The 25,997-nt window shown below is 39.2% G+C and overlaps 1 protein-coding gene across 2 annotated transcripts in view; it reads left to right on the forward strand.

Annotated features, from left to right (window-relative positions):
- The first annotated feature begins 1,802 nt into the window (after positions 1-1,802).
- LOC149837706 (ATP synthase subunit gamma, mitochondrial-like) overlaps positions 1,803-25,997 on the forward strand; it is a 65,861-nt gene continuing 41,666 nt past the window's right edge. Inside the window, exon 1 of one of the 2 annotated variants that reach the window (XM_090006186.1) lies at positions 1,803-2,011. In XM_090006186.1, coding sequence (XP_089862312.1) covers positions 1,917-2,011 — 95 coding nt within the window. In that variant the 5' untranslated portion in view covers positions 1,803-1,916. The remainder of the gene's footprint in view (positions 2,012-25,997) is intronic. The other variant, XM_090006185.1, reaches the window with a different exon arrangement.

Raw genomic sequence — 25,997 nt, forward strand, 5'->3', positions numbered from 1 at the left:
TATAATATTTAGCATTCAAATTTACAAATCAATTTGTTTGCATAACAAAACCTTACACGAAACTCACCGAAATGATATGAGTTTTGGTAATCTGACAGTGGAGGAGAAACACCCAGAAAGGAGATGCAGTCGATGGCGGCAACGATGCTGCAACTACGCAGACAACGACAAAGGATGCTCTGATGGTAGCAGACGACGTCAAAGGGTGCTCCGGTGATAGCAGACGAAGGCAAAGGTTGCTCCGGCGGCAGCAAACGACGGCAAAGGGTGCTCCGGTGGAAGCAGATGATGACAAAGGAGGGTCTGATGGCAACAGATGACGATAAAGAGTGCGTCATCAAAGGGAGCTCCTGTTACAGCAGAAGTTGCAAAAGTTTACTATTTCGGGCGAAAACAAAACGTTTGGACTATTTTTAAGAGTTGAGATCATCCTCCCTTTTCTTGATCGAGGACAATTTGGTCCTTTTCTTGAACCGACATTTCACTTTTCTAGATGGAGGGCATTTTTGCCCTTTTCTCAAATCGATGCTTCACTTTTCTAGATGGAGGGCATTTTTGTCCTTTTTTCAAACCATCGTTTCATGGCAAGCATAGCAGGAAAGGGTACTTAAGTCTTTACAACCGCACCAGATTCTGGTGCTAAGTGATGCCGACACACATGGGGATACAAGCCCCACGTGCTTATATACGTGGCACTCATTCGGACCCCCGAACACAAGATGTAGCTAACAACCATCTTCGGGGAGGGGGGGGGGGAGAGACATATAACCTGCTTCGCAAAGTTGGTCTCAGTCAATTTCAAACTTGGAGTTGTTGTCTGGCCTACAATTCTGTTCAGGCAGATCCATGTTGACACTTGACACCATGTCCAATATTATGACTAAACGAGCCAGAGTTGGTTAGATCACAGTGACAAAAGTATAAAACGGCAAAATATCGGCAGTAAAAAACTTGGGAGTTTTTTAAAATTTTCATAAATCTTGCATTTTTTGGCAAAATCTTGGCAATAAAAAACAAAAAAAAATAAAAAAACTATTTTTTATAAAAATATAAATAAAACACATTTAAAAATAAAAATCTCAAAGGTTTTTACTATAAATATTTGTTAAAAATGTAAATATCATGATATTTGTCATGGTTTGAAAATCTCACGAAATTGCCAGGCAATTTTTCATGATATTATCGCAAGATTTTTATAAATCTCAGGATATTTGTCAATAAGGGTTAGATCACCATATTTTCAGGTTACAAAGGCGTGACTAGCCCCAAGGGGGTTGGCTTAGTGGGGTGGGGCCTTAGCTGCTAAACGGACAATCAAGGTTCCATTCCCATGGACTTAGCTTCTCTACCCAAGCCAATGCACAGCATAGGCCCGAGGGCAGGGTCCTAGTTCTAGATTGGACTGAATCCAACTCTTTCGTGTATTTAACTGTTTCAGATCCCTTCCAACCATAGTTTCAGTTACCCATTTGGTTCAAACCAATAGTATACAGACGACGGGAGCAATCCAAATCTAAAATAGATGCAACAATATTTATTTCCATCGAAAAATATATATATTTTACATATAGATTTGGTTCAATCCAGATCCATATCACAGATCTAACAAAATTTTTTATCGATTCGGATCCGAGTCCGAAATTAAAAAAGGTCCGTCCTTTTAAGCCCGAATCCGTCTAGAAAACACATTCGGATTCTATCTAAGATCCATATCCGTAAAAAATTATCTGATTCGGATCCGGTGTTTCACCGAAACCGATCCATTTCGTACCTACCTGTTTGCCTATTCGCTTTCTTCGTTCCCGAACGATCTGGAAATCCCATTCAGCGAGGGGTAGGAAAAACCAGAGAGCGCTCTAGGGTTTCTTTCTTTGGTGCATCACTCCTCTCAGCGCTCGGCGTTCTCTCTGAAGAAGATGGCAATGGCTACTCTGAGAAGGGAAGGCAGGCGCTTCCTTCCCTCGGTGTCCCAATCCGCTATCGGCATTGCTCGATCGGGCCTCGTGGTGGAGTGAGTTTCTCACTTTTTTTCTGTCTTCCGATTCTCTTCCTTTTTTTTTTCCTATTCCGATCGGTTCACACATGATCCGTAGGTTCGATGATCAGATTCTTTCCTGTTTTTTTTGGCATGACGATCGAACGCAAAAATCTCGTTTCGATCGTGGAATATTGAGTATATATGTTAATCTCGGTCATTCGGTCGTCTGATTTGCGATTTGTTTATTTTCGTTCGTTTGTTTGATATAGATTTTGTAAAGTGTTTGGGATGGATTTGTTCAAAGAGTTATGGGGATGCTGTAATCGTGTTATCGGTGTTTTGGGCGAGGAGATCATGATTTTAGGTTTCATGAGTTGAAAAGAAAAATACTGATCGTGATTTGGTTGTTTTTGTTCAAAATTGTGGGAATCATGTCCGTTAGTAGTGAATAATCGAAATGTTCATGGTATGGTGGAAGAGCTATATATGAGGGATTTTACTGCCTCTAATAGAAAAGGAGGTTTTGGTTCAGGAAGGTGTGGTTTTGGACTTTAAGGATTGATATTGATGGAGAAACTGCAAATTCTGCGTTAATGTTGGAAATAAACAGGTAGTTTTTTATGGCTTGATAAATGCCGAGTATCTGGGCCTGCTTGGGTGCACAAATATGCAAACGAGAGAAATTGGAAGAAAGAGACAGAACTTAATAGTAATGGTTGTAAAAAAAGTAACTGTTTCTGTTTCATCATGGAAAAATGCTTCCTTGGGTATTATTTTGTGTAAGAAATCTGCATATTTTTGAAATGCTAAAATGCACTTTTATCACTTGTTAAAGGCCAAGAATCTGGGTGCGTGGGGGTGAACAAGTATGCGAGCGAGGGAAATTGGAAGAAGAGGGCAAACTTCAAAGTAATAGTTGTAACAAAAGCAACTGTTTCTGTTGCATCATTGAAAAATGCTCCCTTGGTTATTAGTTTGTGGAATAAGCCTACATATGTTTGAAATGTTAAAATGTGCTTTTGTGCTTTTAACTGTAAGAAGATGAGTTCTTGGATCACCACCAATCGAAACTTCAAATAGTTCCAACCAAAGTGTCGAGAAAGATCACTCACAAGAACCACAAAGGTTCATACAAAATACCCAAAAAAGGGTATGCGACAAAAAAAATATATTATTGATTGGGAATCACCCTAAAGAAAAGCATACATTGTAAGGGGGCAAAGCCCCATATTTATATACATTGAGAGAGGGTAAAAGAGAGAGTAGTTGGGCTCCCATTGACTCTAAATAGAGCCATTGCGAGTCCAATGACTCTTTTGCTTTTTGACTAAGTCAAATGTTGACTAGTCAAAAAGGCTAAAAAGGTAAAAAAGAAAAAAAGAAAAAAAGAAAAAAAGAAAAAAAGAAAAAAAGAAAAAATCCTATTCTAACTAAACTAGGCATATGCTAACTAAGCTAAAAAGAAAAGAACAATTCCTAGTTAGCGTAGGTTATTAAATATTATTTAACACTCCCCCTCAAACTTACAGTTGAATAACCAAAAGTTTGTCCAAGATAAAGTGAAATCGAGGAGCAGCCAGAGGTTTGGTAAAGAAATCTACCAGTTGATATTCTGAAGAAATATAGGGAAGATCAATGGTGTTGTGTAGAAATTTCTCTCGCTGCTCCTCGATTTCACTTTCTCTTGGACAAACTTTCGGTTATCCAACTGTAAGTTTGAGGGAGAGTGTTAAATAATATGTAATAACCTAGGCTAACTAGAAATTGTTCTTTTTTTTAGCCTTTTTTACTAGATTATGAAATATTTGAAAGTGTGAGAAAACTTCGAATTTATGTTTAAAAAAATAGATCCAAGTATGTCTTGTAAAATCATCTACGAAAATTACATAATACATAAAACTGCCTTCTGATATAATAGGTGTGGGTCCCCACACATTCGAATGTATTAACTCAAGTGGTCGAGAAGTGACAAAGGTTCTTTTTTGAAAAGGTAATCTCTTTATTTTACCAAGAACACATTTTTCACATGTAACGGTTTTAAAATTACAAAAAAAATTCATCTTTGAAAAAAACTGGATCTTGGATATACTAGGATGGCCAAGTCTCTTGTGTCATAGATCCAAATCCATTTTCTGAACATTACAACGTAATGTATTCTTGGGTATTTCAAAAAAATTCATTTAGTATAAGCCTCATTCTCTATAGCATTCCCCAATCAGTTTTTCTAAGTGGTGATCCTGCACTCGACAACCACGAGAGAAAAAGAAAACATTACATCTATGGTCAGATAATTGAGAGATAGATAAAATATTTAAGTTAAGTTTAGGAATATATCTAATTTGTGGAATACAAAATCTTTTTGAGTTTTAAAAAATATTTTCAAAATTTGCTATTCCTTTGATTTCAAGAGATGTTCATTTGACCCACTTGAGTTATGACATTCGGATAACATATCAATGTTTGGTGTCATATGAAAAGAGGCACCTGAGTCAAGGAGCCAAAGAGATTTACCAGGATTAGAAATGTCGACGGAAGAGGCTCCAGTGGATGAAGATGCTCCTTTGAGTAGAGGTTGAAGTGACTATACTAATTGTGTTAAGGACATGCTTCCAATTGATGATTCACTTTATTCTTGTTGAGGTCCGACAGAGGCAACCTTCTTCTCATAGGGTTTCTTCAATTTCGGATAATGAGTTTTCACATGTCCCGGTTCTCGGCAATAGTAACAAATGACTTTCCTTTTTTCAAATTCATTTCCTTGTTTTTCTTCATTTGTCCTCCCATAGTGTGGAGGTTTGTATATACGAACATAGTTTTTCGATCTAGATACGGCTAGAACCGAGTCATCATCACACTTGGAGATACTCTTCTTAAACTTATTATCTTCCATGCTTAATTCTTCTATTGTGTCTTCTATTGAAGGAACCTTTTCTCGATGAAAAAGAACAAATTTGGTTGATTCAAATTTCGATCTTAATCCACTAATAAATTGAAAAAAATACTCCACATTTATTTGGTTTTGACGGAGCTCTATGTCTTTTGGATAATGCCACTTTGGTTTAAGAAGAGCCAACTTTTCCCATAATTCAGACAAGCTATTATAGTACTTTCTGATGATCTTGTCCCCTTGAACCATATTTCGTACTTTGTCTTGTAAAGTGCACACATGTGCAATGTCTTTAAGAGAATACATTATCTTAAGATAGTCCAATGCATCGTTTGCATGTTCAAATTTTGCAAGACTTACATTTTTTGATAACGACACTACTAATGAGCAAAGACATAATCTTGGCATGTCCCATTCTCCATTCCTTCCATTTTTTTTCATAAGTGGTAATGACTTTGTTTTTCTTAACCTTCGTAAGGATTAGCTTAGGTTCCAAATCGGTCTTATCAACTAATCCCCACAACCCCTTTCCCTATATAAGGTGCTTCATAATTGAAGCCCATGTAATATAGTTAGAATCATTGAGCTTAATGGGTTTAATGGTGACATTATCATTGTCATCTATTTTATAAGGTTTGAGAAGAAAAATAAAGAAGAATAGAGAAGAAGAAGAGAAGAGATGAAAGAGAGGATAATGAGTACACCACCGATAACAAGTACGAGTGCTCCTCCAAGCTTTTACACGATCACGATTTCACATACACTTGAAAAGAACTTCACTTTTTTTTCAAACTTTGAATGGCACGTTTCCTGATGTACCAAAAATAAACTTAGCTTGATCACCAGGCTTTGATACCATGTAAGAAGATGAGTTTTTGGATCACCACCAATCGAAACTTCAAATAGCTCCAACCAAAGTGTCGAGAAAGATCACTCACAAGAACCACAAAGGTTCATACAAAATACCCAAAAAAGGGCATGCAACAACAAGAAGAAAAAATATATATTATTGATTGGGAATCACCCTAAAGAAGAGCATACATTGGAAGGGGGCAAAGCCCCATATTTATATACATTGAGAGAGGGTAGAAGAGAGAGTCCTTGGCTCCTAACGACTCTTTTGCTTTTTGACAAAGTCAAATGTTGACTAGTCAAAAAGGCTAAAAAAGAAAAAAAGAGAAAAAAAAAGAAAAAATCCTATTCTAACTAAACTAGGCCTATGCTAACTAAGCTAAAAAGAAAAGAACAATTCCTAGTTAGCGTAGGTTATTACATATTATTTAACATTAACTAAGACAAAATTCATTACCATTAGTAAAAGCTTTGCGTGCATTGACCACACCGAATCGTGGTATGTTCTTTAAGATGGAAGATGTTCCGGTCAAGGGCAATATTCAAGAGTTCTATACAATGATTTTATGCCCAAATTTGAAGACTTGGTATTGGCAAGCAATGTTGTGAAAAGTGTTGAGGTGTAGCGAGGCGCTCCACCAAAAACTGAGGCGAGGCGTAAGCCTCGAGGCATAAAGCGTAAGCCTAATTTTTTTTGAGAACTTAAAAAAAACTATAAAAAATGTCTAAAATTATAAATAAATAAAAAATGCTTTATTGATGAAGCAACAACCAATAAGAAATAAAAAATGTTAAATAAATACCGAAAAATATGAGATTGACATGTAAAAGTAACATTAATGCAACAACTTGATCTACATAAGTATCTAAGAAATAAAATATGAGCATTCATTCAATAAAAAATTAACATTAATAACCAAATGCATATTAACAATAACAACATCATGTAACGACCCCAACTCGTACCCCTTGAAAATGTGGATTTTTTAAACCATTGGAGGAGAAGGATTCATGTGGAAGACCCAGAATGATTTTCTTTGTTGGTTCATATCGCCGACCCCAATTGTTTTGGGATGAAGGCGTAGTTGTTGTTGTATTGCAGAAATCTTCTCAGAAACCTGGGGCCTTTACAGTTTCACTCCCAATTGAATAAAAACAACCAACCACAATAGAGCTTACAATTATCATCAATACCAAACCAAACATTTATTGAATAATAAGTGATAAGTCTCAAGACAATTGCAATAATGAAGGATTCAGAGTGCAATAACAACTAAATAAAACGAAAAGGAAATAAAAGAAGGGTCATGCTATCCATCTGTAATCTGTCTAGCAAGTGCGTGACACCCGTAACTCCCTAGAAGTCAGTCGCTTCACTGATCACCTGCGACTGCGAAAAACCATAAAAGTAGGGTGTTAGAACCGAAATCCTGAGCAAAGGTACTTCTAATGAAACAAGTGAGCTAAAAAACACAGATACGATTTCATGCAATAGTTCAGAGGAATACAATTATGACATTTACATAATTTAATTAAGCATGAAGGAACATTAATCAATAACATGAATAATAATTTAAGTAAGCAAGACATTTAACATGCTTTAAGGAACAAATTATACATTCACTAACATTTAACAGTTAAGGAAACAGGTAAAATGTACATGGTCTAATGCATAACAGGAATATGTATGATTTATGTGCAATGCATGAACACTTTATTATCTTTCTTTAAGATTTTTCTTTCCATGTCCCTATTAAATGCACACAATTTAAGCTCATTTTTTTAATTACCATTGCCCGTAGATATATCAAACAGGTAAAATTTCTTTAGGTCAAGTAGAGTTCTCAGGGTAACTTAGCACACAAGTTGTATTTTATTACTGAGTTTCAAACTTATCCCTCAACCGAATCACATTTGAAATATTGGACCTCCACATCTAATATCGGGATACGAGGGGCCCTCCACGCCCACTAGTGTCACTTTCTTGGTATACCAAAACAACAGCTGTGTCGAACATACCACCTGCAAGTAAAGTGACGAACTCTCTCTAAAACCGTGACCAGGAGAAATAACCTCAATATCAGGTTTAGGGGTAAAAGTAAAGCACACAGAGTTTTTGTATTCTCGTGGTCTCCCAAAACCGAATATCTAAGATGCCAATTTTTTCGATCGGATGTTTCAGATCAAATATTACACTGTTATTATTCATTATCTTTTTATTAAAAACCATTTATTAAGTTCTACAATTTAGTATGCAAAAGCAAGGCAAAAGCTCACATCTAACTCTGCGAGCGTCGTCACGGGACTCCCGCCCGTGGAAACACACAGAACAATGTGAACATAATGCAATAAAAATAAATATGATTTTTGCGATGCAATTTGAGACGATTAAAGAAAGAGCCACCCAAAGCTCAGGGCCTACCAAGCCCACGACGACTCATTACGATCATCGATGCACTCTAAGCAAAAACTATAACAACATGCCACAATTCACATGCTTTCTAAATGCAGATTCATAAATGCAGTTTTCAGCTATGTGTATGACACAGAGATGTTTAGAAGCATGTTCACATTCAACTTATGTAATAGTAACAAGTGCATGCATGTTTTGATTAAATTCTGTATGGAATCAGTAAGAAGACATTATATATTTTTGTATATGTGCCTGTCAATGCACTGTTCCACCTTAGCATAACCATAACATACCTCAAAACACATTCACTGTCAATGAGCTGTCTCACTGAAATGAATATTAGTGCACACACAACACAATGCAAGAGAAAAATTTCTGTAACAGAATACTTAATCACCTATAGACTCTTTTTTTTTATACTCTGCCCCTGGCTCATGCTCAGACAACTGACAGTCGGCTGGGTTTATAATTCAGCCTGCACCCAGCCAACTGTCAGTTGGCTGTTTTTTTTGCTTTCCTACAGGACTCACAGTACCCAGCCGATCCAGTTGGCTGGGGAGAAATTCAGTCCAGGCCCAGCTGAACCTAATCAGCTGGGTCTGAGCTGATGCAGACATGGCATGGACTGGCAGGGAGCTGCCAGGCCTGCACTTAGTCCAGCCGCAGGCTGGACCGGGCCCGGCATGGCTGGGCATGCCCAGCCGAGCCACTCGGTTGGGCTGTCAGTTGCCCAGCCAGCATCGGGCTGGGTCTGGTTCAGCCCGACTGGACCCCAGCCACACCTGGCAGGGCCTGATTTGTCAGGCCAGATTTGGCTGGCCTGACAGCCTGCCCACCAGGGCACCCATCATGACTACATATATTGTACATGTACAAGAGTTCACAAATTTTTCTTTTGAAACAAAAAAATAAACAGGGTAATACATGCATGTAGCATGCAAAAACACAAATACTTCGGTTCAAAGAGGCACACCTATGCACATGCAGCTTATGCTGCATGTATATGGGATTCCCTCACTCATGTGTGCATAAACACATATTTCCACTGGTTCGTAGGTCAAATATGCACGGGTATACCTACCTGAAATTAGTTATGCATGATTCACAATCCATCAAACACGATTTTACAGATTTTTCAGGATAGACATGCATCCAACAACGAACCAAGTTACAAGAACACATGTAATAATAACCTATTCTTGCATCTTCTACAACAAGAATACATGCACCAAATCTGGACCATATTTGCGCATGTTATAAGCATGACAAATCTGTTCCGATTTTGGGATTCACAAATATAAGTGCATAGATATAGATTTTTTTTATAAACAAATTTCGAAAAAGAGTAGAAATCACACTCCCATTGGAGTAAATACCCAGATTTACTCTTTTCTCACATATTTTACCAAATCATTGCATGAAATACATATCCGTGCTCTTTTTCTCATTCAAAACAAGAGAAGAACCCGTACCTTTGATAAAAATCGAAAAATAGAGAAGGATGATGGTAGAACAAGTGTTGTTGGAGAAGAGGAACCCTCTTCCTCTTCTTCATCCTCTCTCTCTCTATCTCTTTTCTCTTTCTCTTTTTTTTTTAAGTAATGGGTGGGAGAGGGGGGTGACGCCCCTCCTTTTGCTCCCGCTCTCTCTCTCTAAGAGTTCCCAAAAAAGTGGAACTCTCTCCCTCTTTGGTTTCCTAATTTTTTTAAACTCTACCAAATGTTGACTTTTCCTCGTTTGGTAGTTTTTCTAACTTTATAAAACTTTTAAAACCGTTTCTTAACCACTCATAAGCAAGAGTAAGGACTCTTTTAAGAAGTCCTACTCAGCCCAAAATAGAAACTCGGAATTAATATTAATTAATTATTTAATTAATTTTGAATAAAAATTAATAAAAATTATCTAAAAACTTTCAAAAATAACCAAATCAACCCAGAAGGTTTCTCAACCTTATTAAACTCCAAATTAAGGCTTTATATTGAATTTAAAGCTGAAAAAACGTGGGGCTTGGATTTGGATCCGGATCCGGATTCAAGATCCAAACCCATACCCAAAACAAAAATTGGGGCAAGACCTGAATCAAATACAGATTTAAGTAGGACCTAAATAGAACCCAAATCCATAAAAATTTGCATCCTAGGTCTTGAATCCAATCCGATCCAACTCCGTATCCATTTCGACAAACTGCTTAATTTTCAAAAAAACATGATTTTTGGGCCAACCGGGACTTGAATTTAGGAAAGTAAAATATTGTCGCGCTCAGAATTCCGAGACGCATCCAACGATATATTACATTAATACCAAATTTCGATTTTTGCCCAAAAATATCCTGAATTTCGCTTGAATTTAAAGGTCGAATTTACAACTCTTTCTCACGCTTCGATTGGTTTGCCTTGACCTTGTCGATGAGACCTGGGTTAAGCCCAGACTCAAAGCCATCGGTCTAAAAATCAAGCCTCAAACGATTTTTCTCCCAGACTTAGCTAAATTTTTGTCAAAATTCTAAAATGACTAAGTACTAAAATATGTGATATTACATCCCTACCCTCTTAAAAGAATTTTCTCCTCGAAATTAGAACGTACCAAATAAGTGTGGGTAGTGTTGACGCATATCCGCCTCAGGTTCCCAAGTGCACTCATTCAGCCCGTGATGCTGCCAACGTACCTTCACAAACGAAATTGTCCTATTACGCAATGTCTTCTCTTGACGATTCACAATCTCCATTGGCCTTTCCTCCGTAGTCAAGTCAGGCTGTACCTCGATCACCTCGTAGTGAATCACATGTGAGGGGTCATGCACATACTTCCTCAACATTAAGACGTGGAACACATTATGGATCTGCGAAAACTGAAGAGGAAGTGCTACTCGATATGCAGTCTCCCCTACTCGACCAAGAACCTCAAAGTGTCCGACATACCGAGGACTCAACTTCCCCTTCTTCCCAAACCTGAAGACACTCTTCGTAGGCGAGATCCGAACAAACACATGATCGCCTACCTCAAAACTGCGCTCTCTGCGCCACTGATCGGCATAGCTCTTCTGCTTGCTTTGCGCTGCAATCAATCTCTGCTGGATCAAACGCACCTGGTCCACATAATGTTGAATGATTTCTGGAGACTCCACTGCTTTCACTCCAACCTCATCCCATCACACAGGGGATCTATATGGTCGGCCATACAACGCTTCATATGGGGCCATACCAATATTGACATGAAAGCTGTTATTGTACGAAAACTCTGCAAGTTTCACATGCTTGTCCCAATCACCTGCCCAATCCAATGCACATGCTCTCAACATGTCCTCGAGCGTCTGGATCGTATGCTCCGACTGTCCGTCCGTCTGTGGATGGAAAGCAGTACTAAACTTTAATGTAGTGCCTAAAGCCTTCTGAAGCTGGCGCCAGAATCGAGATGTGAAACGCGGATCTCGATCTGACACTATCGAATGCGGCACCCCGTAAAGTCTAACAATCTCGTCCACATAGAGATCAGCCAAGCTCTTCACATTTTGACTGATTCTGATTAAGAGAAAATGGGCACTTTTCGTCAAACGATCCACTATCACCCAAATGGCATCTCGCTGTCGTCAGGTCTTAGGCAACCCTACGATGAAATCCATCGAGATATCGTCCCATTTCTACTCTGGGATCTCAAGTGGCTGCAAAAGTCCACCAGGTCTCTGGTGTTCAATCTTCACCTGTTGACAGGTGAGACACCGGGACACGAATTCCGTGAGGTCCTGCTTCATCCCATTCCACCAGTAAGTCTTCTGAAGATCTTTAAACATCTTGGTGGAACCAGGGTGGACGAAATATCTAGACCTGTGAGCTTCACTCATCAGCTCCTCTCACAACGCTTCGGAACCCACCATCTGTCTCCGAACATGATGGTTCCATCCTCCTCTCGGCAAAACTGCGCCTCTGGCTTTTGGGCACTCTCGCATAGCTTCTCAAAATCCGGATTGGCTGACTGAAGTTCCTCGATCCGATCTATGATCTCTGGTCGTGTCTGCATCCCAGCACAAAAGATGCGTCCAGAGTCGTCAACAAAAGGTTGCCATCTGACAAACTCCTCGACAAGATCTCAACTGCGCCCAATCATGCTAGCTGTCGTGACCGACATCTTTCTACTAAGCGCATCTGCCACCACATTCGCCTTACCAGGATGGTAAGCGATAGAGAAATCGTAGTCCTTCAGGAACTCTAACCACCTACGCTGCCTCAAATTTAAATCACGCTGCGTGAATATGTACTTGAGGCTCTTGTGATCAGACATGACCTCAAACTGCTCTCCATAAAGGTAGTGGCGCCAAATTTTTAGTGCGAAAATCACTGCTGCCAACTCCAAGTCATGCGTGGGGTAATTCTTCTTGTGCACCTTCAGTTGTCGAGAAGCATATGCTATGACCTTTCCGTGTTGCATAAGGACACATCCCAGGCCAATCCCCAAAGCATCATTGTACACAACGAAACCACCCGTACCAGACGACAACGTCAAAACGGGTGCCATGGTCAACCTTTTCTTCAGCTCCTGAAAACTGTTCTCGCATCGAGGTGACCACTCAAACTTCACTTCTTTCTGCAACAGTCGAGTCATAGGGGCAGTTATACGCGAAAAGTCTTGAATGAATCAAGGGTAGTAGCCCGCCAATCCCAAGAAACTCCTGATGTCAGTCACCGTCTTCCGCTGCCCCATGACAAAACGGCCTCCACCTTGGCTGGATCAACTTTTATGCCCCTCGCGGATATCACGTGACCGAGAAACATCACCCGAGTAGATAAAGCTCATGTTCTCTTAGTGTTTGTAATACGATCCGTAGATGCTCTCGGTGCTCTTCCACACTCTCTGAGTAGATAAGAATGTCATCGATGAATACGATGACGAACGAATCCAGCCATAAATTGAAAACCCGATTCATCAGGTCCATAAATGCTGTAGGGGCATTGGTGAGTCCAAAGAACATCACCAGAAACTCATAATGCCCATATTTGGACCTGAATGTTGTCTTCGGAATGTCCTCCGTCTTGATTCTTAATTGATGGTACCCATAACGAAGGTCGATCTTCGAGAACACCTTTGCCTTCTTCCTCAGCTTATCGAACAAGTCATCGATCCTAGGCAACAGGTACTTGTTCTTCACCGTCACTTGGTTTAACATGCGGTAATCAATACACAACCGCATCGAACCATCATTCTTGACAAAGAGGACCGGTGCACCCCAGGGAGACACACTCGACCTGATAAAACCTTTGTCAAGAAGCTCCTGCAATTGCTTCTTCATTTCCACTAACTCTACAAATGTCATACGATACGGAGCTCGAGAGACGGATGTCGTACCCGACACTAGCTCGATCGAGAACTCAATCTCTCGATGCGGTGGCAAACCTGACAAGTCTTCGGGAAATACATCCGGGAACTCACGGACAACATCTAGCTGTTCTAAGGGTGTCACTTAACTGTCATGAACAAACACACTGGCTAAGAACACCATACAACCCTGCTTTTGATACTTGGAGATCTTAAATGCCGGAACAATCTTTACCTCGCTTGCCGTTCTGGTCGAATGAAAAGACAACATTGACAAATCAGGATGGTCCAAGAGAACTTTCTTGCCCCGACATTGGAGGGTAGCATTATGACTGGACAACCAGTCCATGCCCAAAATGACATCGTAGAACGTCATATCTAGTATGACCAAGTCAGCAAACTCATATCCCTCGATGACAATGCAAATTGCCGAAAAATACTTCCCACACGAAGATGATGCATCCATAGGCGACATCACATCAAGATCCTTTTCAAGGCTGGAAGGAGCCAATTCGAGCAATTTTGCAAACGAAGCAGAAATAAAACTATGGGTCGCGCTCGAATCAAACATCACACGTGCAAAGTGATCAACGACTAAGAAGATACCTTCGATCAGGTCAGGCTGATCCATGGTTGCCAGTTGAGGAAGCGGGAGCGGGAAGCGAGGCACTTTCAAAATTTTAGGAAGCGGGAAGCGTGGGACCACTTAGGAGAGATTCGGGAAGTGTCTCGGAAGCGAGGGAGAAGCGAAAAAAATAAAAATAAAAATACAAAAAAATTGAAAAAACAGGGGAAGCGTGAGGGGAAGCGCGAGGGAAGCGTGATGGTTAGCGTGCTTCCCATTAAAGGGAAGCGCACTTCCCAAAAAGGGGACGCTTCCCCGCACGCTTCGGAAGCATGACATTTCGCACTTCCGAAGCGCGCTTCCCCTTTTAGCTAGGCGCTTCCGGTAACCCTGGGTTGATCACCCTGAGTAGCTGTTGTAGCCGCGTAGACTCGTCCGTTGGTCTTGCGCTGACCTTGCTGTTGCTGCTGTGGTGGCTGCTGCTGCTACTGTCCTCCCTGAGCCGCTGGCTTGTTCAGACAAAATGGAGTGATGTGCCCTGGTTACTGGCATTGATAGCAGACCTCCTTGAACATCGGACAAAAGCCCAGTTGATGGCTCTTGTCGCACTTGCGACACACTGGCTGGGCCTTTCCCTTCTGCCTTTGTTGTTGGGGTCGACCTTGATGCGCGCCCTGCTGTCGCCCATCACGGGTCCGCTGCATCTTGCCACCTTGCACCTTTCCGCCTGCAGTTGGGTTCTTCCTCCTTTCGCCTGAAGAACCGCCTCCGTTGCCACCTCCTTTCTGAAACGCAGTCCTGGACCTCTCCCAGTCCTCTGTCAGGACGATAGCTGACTCGATCGCATCAGCCAAGGTAGTAGGCTGACTCATCAGCACACGAGTCTGCAATCCGTCCTTCAACCCGCGTACATACTTCATCGCCCTCGCCTTCTCATTCTTGAAAAGGTTCGGGCAGTACCTTTCGAGACTCCAGAATCTAGTGGTGTAGTCCACCAGACTCATGTTTCCCTGAGTCAAGTCGAGAAACTTCTGCTGCATCTGCTCCTCGGCGTAAGAGGGAAAGTATGCATCCAGAAAATCCTCTCTGAACACCTCTCAGGAAATCTCGTCCATGTCGGCGAACTTCACCCTTTGCAGGGTGTCCCACCATTTCTTGGCATCGCCCTTCAGGCGGTATGTGGCAAATGGTGTCTTCCTGTCCCCAGGGACAGGTAGGACGTCGAACGCCCGTTCCATCTCCTTGACCCAACTCTCTGATGCCTCTGGGTAGGGGTGGAAATTTCTGACACGACCCGCCAACCCGCCTCTTAGGCGGGTTCGGGTTGGGCTTAAGCCAACCCGTTTAATAAACGGGTCGACCCGTGTAACCCGTTTATTAAACAGGTCGGGTTTGGGTTGGGGGTATGCCAACCCGCCAACCCGGCTGACCCGTTTAATAAATGGGTTAGGCAGGTGGGTCAACCCGACCCGCCAACCTGCCTACCCGATCCGTCAACCCGCCAACCCGACCCGCCAACCTGAAAACCCGTTTACCCGACCCAACCCATTTATTAAATGGGTTGGCAGGTCGTGTTGGGTTACCTGTTTATTAAACGGGTCGGGTTCGTGTTTGCCACAGCCGACCCGTTTAATAAACGGGTCGGGTTCGGGTTGAGGTATGCTGACACGCCAACCCGCCAACCCGACCCGATTGACACCCCTACCTCTGGGTTGGCCTTGCCCACAAAAGTCAGCGGGTCTAATTTCAGGAACCTCTCGAAGGAAACGCCGCCTGCATTCAGAACAACCTCAACAGGAGGGTCACACAGAGCTGCTTATGCTGCCTGCGCAGCTTGTGCCGCCTGCATGGTCTGTGCTGCCTGCATCGTCATGGTCTTGGTCATGGTATGGATGGCCTCCATCATGAAATCTCTCTGCTTTTGCCAGTTCGCGGGAGCACCAGTGGAAGATGAAGCCCTTCGGCGTGAATATGACATTTACAACACACATATTTTTCGCACAAAATTAGACCCTTACCGATCCTACCCCCTTGGAGTTGATCCCGAACAAATCCTTTCATACAATTACATCAAGACTCGTAATATACACAGAAAGACAGTTAACCATGAATGCATATAAGCATAAAAGATTCAATACTTAAATAAAAGTATTAAATAGCCTTACTAGTGAAGGAGACTGCTTTGGAGTACGATGCACGACTTGCTGACACTTCAGGACAGGGCTCAATTACCATGATTTAAAAACTTAATGCAAAAAGGATGATAAAAGTGTAAGATATTATGATTGCTCTGATACCAAACCTGTAACGACCTCAACTCATACCCCTTGAAAATGCAGATTTTTTTTAAACCATTGCAAAAATCTTCTCAGAAATAGGGTCTTTACAGTTCCACCAACCACAATAGAGCTTATAATTATTATCCATACCAAACCAAACCTTTATTGAATAATAAGTGATAAGTCTCAAGACAATTGCAATAATGAAGGATTCAGAGTGCAGTAACAACTAAATAAAATGAAAAGGAAATAAAAGAAGAGCCACGCTGTCCATCTGTGATCTGTTTAGCAAGTGCATGACACCCGTAACTCTCCCAGAAGTCAGTCGTTTCACTGATCACCTGCGACTGCGAAAAATCATAGAAGTAGGGTGTCAGAACCGAAATCCTGACCACATGTATTTCTAATGAAACAAGTGAGCTAAAGAACATAAATACGATTTCATGCAATAGTTCAGAGGAATACAATTATGACATTTATATAATTCAATTAAGCATTCATGCAACAAGTATCATTTATTAAGCATGCAAGAACATTAATCAATAACATGAATCACAATTTAAGTAAGCAAGACATTTAATATGCTTTAGGAAACAAATTATACATTCACTAACATTTAACAATTAAAGAAACAGGTAAAATGTGCATGGTCTAATGTATAGCAGGAATATGCATGATTTATGTGCAATGCATAAACACTTTATTATTTTTTCTTAAGGTTTTCCTTTCATATGCATGTCCTTATTAAATGCACACAATTTAAGTTTATCTTTTTAATTAACATTGTCCGCGGATACACCAAACGGGTAAAATTTCTCGAGGTCAAGTAGAGTTCCTAAGGTAACTTAGCACACAAGTTGTATTTTATTACTGGGTTTCGAACTTAGCCCTCGACCGAATCGCATTTGAAATATTAGACCTCCACATCTAATATCGGGATACGAGGGACCCTCCACGCCCACTAGTGCCACTTTCTTGGTATACCAAAACAACAGTTGTGTCGAATACATCACCTGCAAGTAAAGTGACAAACTCTCTCTAAAACCGTGACCAGGAGAAATAACCTTAATATCGGGTTTAAGGGTAAAAGTAAAACACACAAAGTTTTTGTATTCTCGTGGTCTCCCAAAACCGAATCTCTAAGATGCCAATTTTTTCGATGGGAGGTCTTAGATCAAATATTACATTGTTATTATTCATTATCTTTTTATTAAAAACCATTTATTAAGTTCTGCAATTTAGTATGCAAAAGCAAGGCAAAAACTCGAGCGTCGCCACGGGACTCCCGCCCATGGAAACACACAGAACAATGTGAACATAATGCAATAAAAATAAATATGATTTTTGCGATGCAATTTGAGACGATTAAAGAAAGAGCCACTCAAAGCTTAGGGCCTACCAAGCCCACGACGACTCATTACGATCATCGATGCACTCTAAGCAAAAACTATAACAACATGCCACAATTCACATGCTTTCTAAATGCACATCCATAAATGCAGTTTTCAGCTATGTGTATGACACAGAGATGTTTAGAAGCATGTTTGTAATATACATATTAAATTCAATGGCATGCTTTCATTTGTTATGCATAATATGTCAAATACATATTCTCATTTAATAGAAATGCATGTTTTGATTAAATTCTTTAAGTAATCAGTAAGAAGGCATCTATATATATATATTTTTGTATATGTGCCTGTCAATGCACTGTTCCACCTTAGCATAACCACAACATACCTCAAAACACATTCACTGTCAATGAGCTGTCTCACTGAAATGAATATTAGTGCACACACAGCACAATGCAAGAGAAAAATTTCTGTAACAGAATACTTAATCACCTGTAGACTCTTTTTCTTTTTTATACTCTACCCCTGGCCCATGCTCAGCCAACTGACAGTTGGCTGGGTTTATAATTCAGCCTGCACCCAGCCAACTGTCAGTTGGCTGTTTTTTTTTTCTACAGGACTCACAGTACCCAGCCGACCCAGTTGGCTGGGGAGAAATTCAGTCCAGGCCCAGCTGAACCTAATCAGCTGGGTCTGAGCTGATGCAGACATGGCATGGACTGGCAGGGAGCTGCCAGGCCTGCACTTAGTCCAGCCGTAGGCTGGACCGGGGCTGGGCATGCCCAGCCGAGCCACTCGGTTGGGCTGTCAGTTGCCCAGCCAGCATCGGGCTGGGTCTGGTTCAGCCCGACTGGACCCCAGCGGCCTGATTTGTCAGGCCAGATTCGGCTGGCCTGACAGCCTGCCCACCAGGGAACCCATTATGACTACATATATTGTACATGTACAATAGTTCACAAATTTTTCTTTTGAAACAAAAAAATAAACAGGGTAATACATGCATGTAGCATGCAAAAACACAAATACTTCGGTTCAAAGAGGCACACCTATGCACATGCAGCTTAGGCTGCATGTATATGGGATTCCCTCACTCATATAAACACATAGTGCCACTGGTTCGTAGGTCAAATATGCATGGGTATACCTACCTGAAATCACTTATGCATGATTCACAATCCATCAAACACGATTTTACAGATTTTTCAGGATAGACATGCATCCAACAACGAACCAAGTTACAAGAACACATGTAATAACCTATTCTTGCATCTTCTACAACAAGAATACATGCACCAAATCTGGACCTGATTTGCGCATGTTATAAGCATGGCAAATCTGTTTCGATTTGGAGATTCACAAATATATGTGCATAGATATATATATTTTTTTCACAAACAAACTTCGAAAAATAGTAGAAATCACACTCTCATTGGAGTAAATACCCAGATTTACTCTCTTCTCACGTATTTTACCAAATCATTGCACGAAATACATATCCATGCTCTTTTTCTCATTCAAAACAAGAGAGGAACCCGTACCTTTGATAAAAATAAAAAAATAGAGAAGGATGATGATAGAACAAGTTCTGTTGGAGAAGCGGAACCCTCTTCCTCTCTCTCTCTCTCTCTTTCTCTCTCTTTTTTTTTTTAAAGTAATGGGTGGGAGAGGGGTGCCCCCCCACCCCCCTTTTGCTCCAGCTCTCTCTCTAAGAGTTCTCCCAAAAGTGAAACTCTCTCCCTCTTTGGTTTTCTAATTTTTTTAAACTCTATCAAATGTTGACTTTTCCACATTTGATAGTTTTTCTAACTTTATAAAGCTTTTAAAACCCTTTCTTAACCACTCCTAAGCAAAAGTAAGGACTCTTTTAAGAAGTCCTACTCAACCCAAAAACTCAGAATTAATATTATATAATTCTTTAATTAATTAAATTTTGAATATTAATTAATAAAAATTATCTAAAAACTTTAAAAAATAACCAAATCAACCCAGAAGGTTTCTCAACCTTATTAAACTCCAAATTAAGGCTTTATATTGAATTTAAAGCTGAAAAAACGTAGGGCTTTGATTTGGATCCAGATTCGGATTCAAGATTCAAACCCATACCCAAAACAAAATTTGGGGCAAGACCTAGATCAAATCCAGATTTAAGTAGGACCTAAATAGAACCCAAATCCATAAAAAATTGGATCCTAGGCCTTGGATCCAATCCAACTCCGAATCCATTTCGACAAACTGCTTAATTTTCAGAAAAACGCGATTTTCGGGCCAATCGGGACTCAAATTCAGGAAAGTAAAATATCGTCACGCTCAGAATTCAGAGACGCATCCAACGATATATTACATGAATACCAAATTCTGAATTTTGCCTAAATTTCGCTCGAATTTCGCTTGAATTTAAAGGTCGAATTTACAACTCTTTCTCACGCTTCGATTGGTTTGCCTCGACCTTGTCGATGAGACCTTGGTTAAGCCCAGACTCAAAGGCATCAGTCTAAAAATCGAGCCTCAAGCGCTTCAAAATGAGAGTGTTAACATTCACAAGTGCAAATGAAAGACCCCAAAAAACATATAAATCTCCATAGCCCTATGATATGAATTAGGGCCTAGGTTCTTCTTGCTTTTCGTCATCTTCAAGATCTAATTCTTAAATGTCTTCATCTGAGGAATCCATATAAATAGGTTCTCCTTTATTCTCATTCTCTGACTCTTCAGTACTTTTTTACTCCATATCATCGGTCACTTCTTTTGCTTTTCTTTTTTTTTAAAATAAAAAATCATGTATTAAATATTTATTTTATCTAATTAAAAAAATACATTTATATTCATAGCAAGGTAAAAGGAATATAGCTTTACTTGGATCTCTTGAAAACCTGTCTTGCCTAGAACCACTTTGTGAATAATGAGGTGAAGTGAGTTTTTCAATAGGCACGTGCTCAATGACATTTATCTCGAAGTTCGGGTCCAACCATGAATCCTCCAACCAATTGGGATCGTTAGGCAACACTGCATCTTCCTTCTCCACAATCCACTCATCATCTGAGTCTACATGATCTAGACATATAGGGTCTTTGGTAGCTTTCATCCTCATATTTCTCTCTTAATTTCATATTGTACATGACAAAAACAATACATTCATCTTCTCTTGTTCAAGTCTATTCCTCCATTTTGTATGTACCTATAATTCCAACTAATTGCTAATCAATTATAAAATAATTAAACTTATATAAATGTATTTCAAAAATAAAATACAAAGTCACAGACCAATGAGAAAGTACTTCAATTCATCTCACAACCCGATGCACTACACATCAAACTTAGAATTCGAATTGCAAAATTCATCAATTCAAGATTTTCATGCCCAAATGAACTCCACCAATCATTTGCATTCAAATAAAACAATAAAAAAATGATAAAAACATTAAGAATCTCATAATTAATAAAAAACAATAAAATATAAACAAAATATTAACAAATAACAACATAATTACAAACTTACCAGGAACTTTTAATTTTCTTGTAACGGTTGCCTCTCTACTAAACAACTTCTTTGCCTTTTTAAATGCATCGATTTGTGTTATAATTTTTAACCGAGCATTTGCATTATAAACCAATTTTTCAACACAATCATAAAAGTCACTCGTAACTTCTCCATCTGGGTTGAAGTTGTCAGCATAATGAAAATGATGATTTAAATAATAAACAACTTGCATGCAAAAACTTATGAAGTTGCAAGTCCTATCGTCTATCAATGATGACCCACATAGGTATATATTTTTTTCAACATTGTCAAGGTTTGAATCCATTTTCTCCTTTGCTCTATCCATTACCTCGTACAAAAATCCCATAGTAGGCTCATCCGCATCCACTAGTCGCAATACTTTCACGAGTAACTTTAATTGCATAAGATATGATATTCCAAAACTTATGATCATTAAGAACAATATAAGAACTGTTCTTAGCATCAGATTTCTTATAGTACTTAGATGATCTAAAATTTGAAGACAAGAACATCGACTTCAACATTTTTTTATAAATCAAATACTATGAAGTGTGCGATATGTTGTGGCAAAACGAGTGATAACTGGACCTAGAAGTTTTTTTTTTCTTTATGAACTTTTTCATCAAATTTAATATTCATGCATGACTATAGATATATCTTATAATTTTTTTTGCCTTTTTCACTGTATCTTTAAAAATTGATATCTTTTAACATCAGATTCAAGCAATGCGTCACACATGGTCTCCAAAAACATGTTTTTTATGCTGTACACATATTCTCAGCTGCCACATAATTTGGTGCATTATTTGCAGTGAATTGCACCACATTTTCTTCACCATCTTCTTTAACAACTTCTTCAAACAACTTACACAAATTTACAACAGTTTTTTCCATGTCACTGATTGGTGTAAGTTTTTTTGAAAGTTGTTTTTTGATAAAAATAATTTTTGTAAACCAGACACCAAATAATAAAAATCGGCTCACACTAGGGTGAGATCTGGGTCGAACACAAAAAACATGTTTAAAAGACTTTTGTACCCCACACAAATGCAGTCTTTATGGCCTTAAAAAAAATTAATTAAATAAATGAAATGTGGCTACCCTAGGTGGAGGGCTAAAAAATAAAGACCTTATTACATTTGTGTGGGGTAATCAGACCCAACTTAAAATAAATGGCCCTATGACCGTAAAAAAAATAAAATAAATAAAATAAAAATCTGCAGGACTTTTTTTTCTTGCGATCTAGCCTTCTTCTCGTAAAACATGCACGACCTTTTGCTACCGTGCTTTTATCCTCCAAAGGGAACCTACCTACTGATCACAAAAGAACCCAAAAACACAAAACAAAGAAAATGCAAGGAACGCTTTCCAAAACTAATGTTAGTTATGTAGAAACAAGACTCAACAACTACACTAACTGAATGTAACGATTTAACTAACTTGTAACCAACTAATGTAACAAACTAGTATTCTAACAAACTTTGAAACAAACTTGAAACAGACTAACTACTTGAATTCAAGAAAAAGGTTGAATTAAGACTCACTAACTTTAACAAGCTAACTACTACAAGATATTTATTTATTAGACTAACTATCAAACAAAACGTTATAACAGACTAATCATGGAACGGAACAAAAGGATCTCAACTAAAATGCAATGGTGTACTAAACTAATCCAACTAACAAGAATTAAAACGACCTATCATGCAATGCAATGCTAAAAAACTTAGTCATATGAATTAACACAAAAAGGGTGCAGGTTACATGCAGCCTATGAGGTAGCACTTTTACTGATGGAATCTAGTCACACCAATGCTGATCGGCTTGGCTAATTGCGTTCAGACAGAGGTCCGAACAATGTACCTTCAGCAAGCTCAAAAGAATCAGTTTCAGCTGCGTATTTCTGCTGCCGCCACTCGATCATATAGATCTGCGTGATTGCTGGATCACGTAGGTCTATATGTTATGAGTAATCAGACCCAGCCTGGTTACTCAGGCCAAATCAAATCACGTTGATTCCAAGCAACCGAGCAAGTGACGATAGACATAAAAAACGTGCAGCTTGCCTTAATGGGTTAGATCCCTGGTCAGATAAGATCTAATTCAATCCAATGTTGGATCCACGCAAATCGGCAGATACACACCCAACAATGCAGATAAACACCAATCTTTCCAATGCACACAGAAATCAAAGAAATATATCAGCACCCAGCAACGCTGACTGAGCTGATTCTTTGTGGTTTGGATCTGTGTGCAATGCTTGCTGATCGGATTGGACCTGAATCGGTCTCAATCTGCATCAAGCTTAATCGGCAGCACACGACAAAAAAAAAATTCCTTTTTAACGCAGATCAGTCTGCACCGTGTCTGAGCGGATCGGCCTGTTGGCTGGGCCTGGTATTGCGTACAGAAACCCAACCAGATCTGTCAATAGTGACAGATCTGGTATATAATTAGTACAGACTGCATTACAGCCTGCCTGCCCTAAAAAAAAAGAAATATAAATAAAACTAAAAAGAAATAAACACAACTAACTATATGCTGCCTAAAAGTGAGTTTTATTCTAAACTATATGCAACCTAGATGCAGATATATGCACTTGATGAAATAAACTAAATCTAACTAGATGCAAAACACTAAAGAAATTGGGGAGAGGAAATGTACCTCGCGGTCGCTTCTGACGGAGGGATTGAGAAGAAGAGCGGTCTTCCAATGAGATCGCATGTGTACCACCACCCTTTGATGATGAGGAGAAGAAATAGCCGACAAGGAGCAAGGGAGGAAGAAGAGAGAGAGAGAGAGAGAGAGAGAGAGAGAGAGAGAGAGAGAGAGAGAGAGAGAGAGAGAGGGCCGTGAATCCCAATGTGGAAGACGCCCCCTCTCTAATTCTCTATTATTTAAAGCCTAAATTAGGGTTAGAGGGATTTTAATCAACATTTTCTAAACAACTCTCTAATTTTTTCATAAATTCAAAAAGACTATTTTCAAAAAAACTATTTTCAAAAAAACTATTTTCAAAAAGACTGTTAAGAAAAAATAATTTTACAAAAACACTAAAATGGGTTCACTTTAAACATTTTTGTCTCTTTTTGGAAAATAAGAAGTGTCATGCCAAAACTCGATTAAACACGGGTATTTAGTCTTGTTTCACGTATAATCATGCACATGAAATATATATAATATGCATACAAATTATGCATGATCAAATTCCCTCATGCTTATCGTTTGCTAGTCCTCAAGCAAACTAGCCCCTAACAAAAACAAAACATGCGAATAAAAACTTAACTCACTTTTGTAGGAATTACGGTTGCATTTAGCATATGCAACAAGCCCTTTAAACCCCTGGTTTTCTTCAGTGGACGAGTAAGGTCTTGTGAGGGTTTGCAGTGATGCTACTCACAAACATCTCTGTTATGTATACATAAAGATTGAAATCCAAGAAGCATTAGGCAGTTAATGTGTTTGTTTAAACAAATATTTTATGCCATTATACTTTTAAAACATATTTTGAGTCTTTACAAGCCACTACAAAATAAAAGCTTTTTCTTTTACTTTTCTAAATATCGTAATCATTTATGCTTTATTCTTAGAAAATCAAATATACACATGTCATTGTTTATTTATCCTCATTTATATGTTTTCTGCACAGGTTTCCCAAAATTATTCGTAAGCAGTGAACTTTGCCGTTATGCTCTTGATTCTTTCTTCTTCTTTTTTTCACACTATTTTTTTCAATTGAGCACTATATCAAGTTTTTAGGTTTTTGTGACCCATGTAACGAGATTTGGGTGACTCCTAAGCCAGATGACCTTAGGGCACTAGATACAAAGTATCCCTCAGATTTAATTGCTCGAGTCACTGAACCTTTTATTTTTATAGTTTTACGTATAGCTTTCTTCTTGTCATGTGCAATGTCAACATCTCTTAGGCTCTCTATAAAGTTCATGTAATGGGCTTTTGGGCCGGTGACTTCCAAACCAGATGGCTTTAGGGCACCAGGTGTAAACACCTCTCAGGTTCTACTTAATCGAACCAAATAGGCCACAGACATTGACTTAGACAAAGAAGTGATTTTCTTCATTATCCTTTTCGACATAAGAATCAAACACTTCAACTTGTGTTTGAGCCCAACTACTAGGAAATACGAAGAGATCAAACAACTAAACGTTTGCTCTTTTTCACTTTTGAGCTCTTATTTCTAATATTGTTCATTTGCTTAGTTTTTCAAAAAAAAAAACAACTGTGCATATTCATACTTGTGATTCAAAATAAAACTCTAACCTGCATCTACCATCATTTCTTTGGAATCCACATAAATGACCACGTTTTTTCATATTAGTGCCAGAAAAAAAAATCGTGAGGCTTAAAAATTTTCTAAAACTTTAAATTATGTAAAGCATTCATATAAGATTAACTCATCTCTTAAAAGCCTAATTTTTATGAGTTTTCATCGGTGCAGATACATGGACAGAAAGAAAAAAAATTGGTTGTGTAAACTACACCCTCCCCCATGCTTGAATGACACTGTCCTTAGTGTCACTCCCCCATGCTTAGATACAATTAAATGAATGCACATTAAGAAATAAAAGATATACAAGGGACGAGATAGATGTCACCTGCTCCGCGCTATGGAATCTCACCTGCTGCTGCACTGTACTGGCTCCTGAAGAGATTCCAACCAGTATCACTACCTGCAAATTATAATGCTTTCACAAAAATAAAGATGTAATGCATACATGATCTGTCTTCCATACACATGAATCGAAAAGAAAGAAATATGCAAACGAATACAAAGAAAAACTACGAAATAACCAAAGCCAAATGCTAATGGTACAACATACATATACTGTGCACTGCCTCACACA

The sequence above is a fragment of the Nuphar pumila genome, chromosome 5 (assembly GCF_984573655.1).
Source record: "Nuphar pumila chromosome 5, dmNupPumi1.hap1.1, whole genome shotgun sequence".
Classification (NCBI taxonomy): domain Eukaryota; kingdom Viridiplantae; phylum Streptophyta; class Magnoliopsida; order Nymphaeales; family Nymphaeaceae; genus Nuphar; species Nuphar pumila.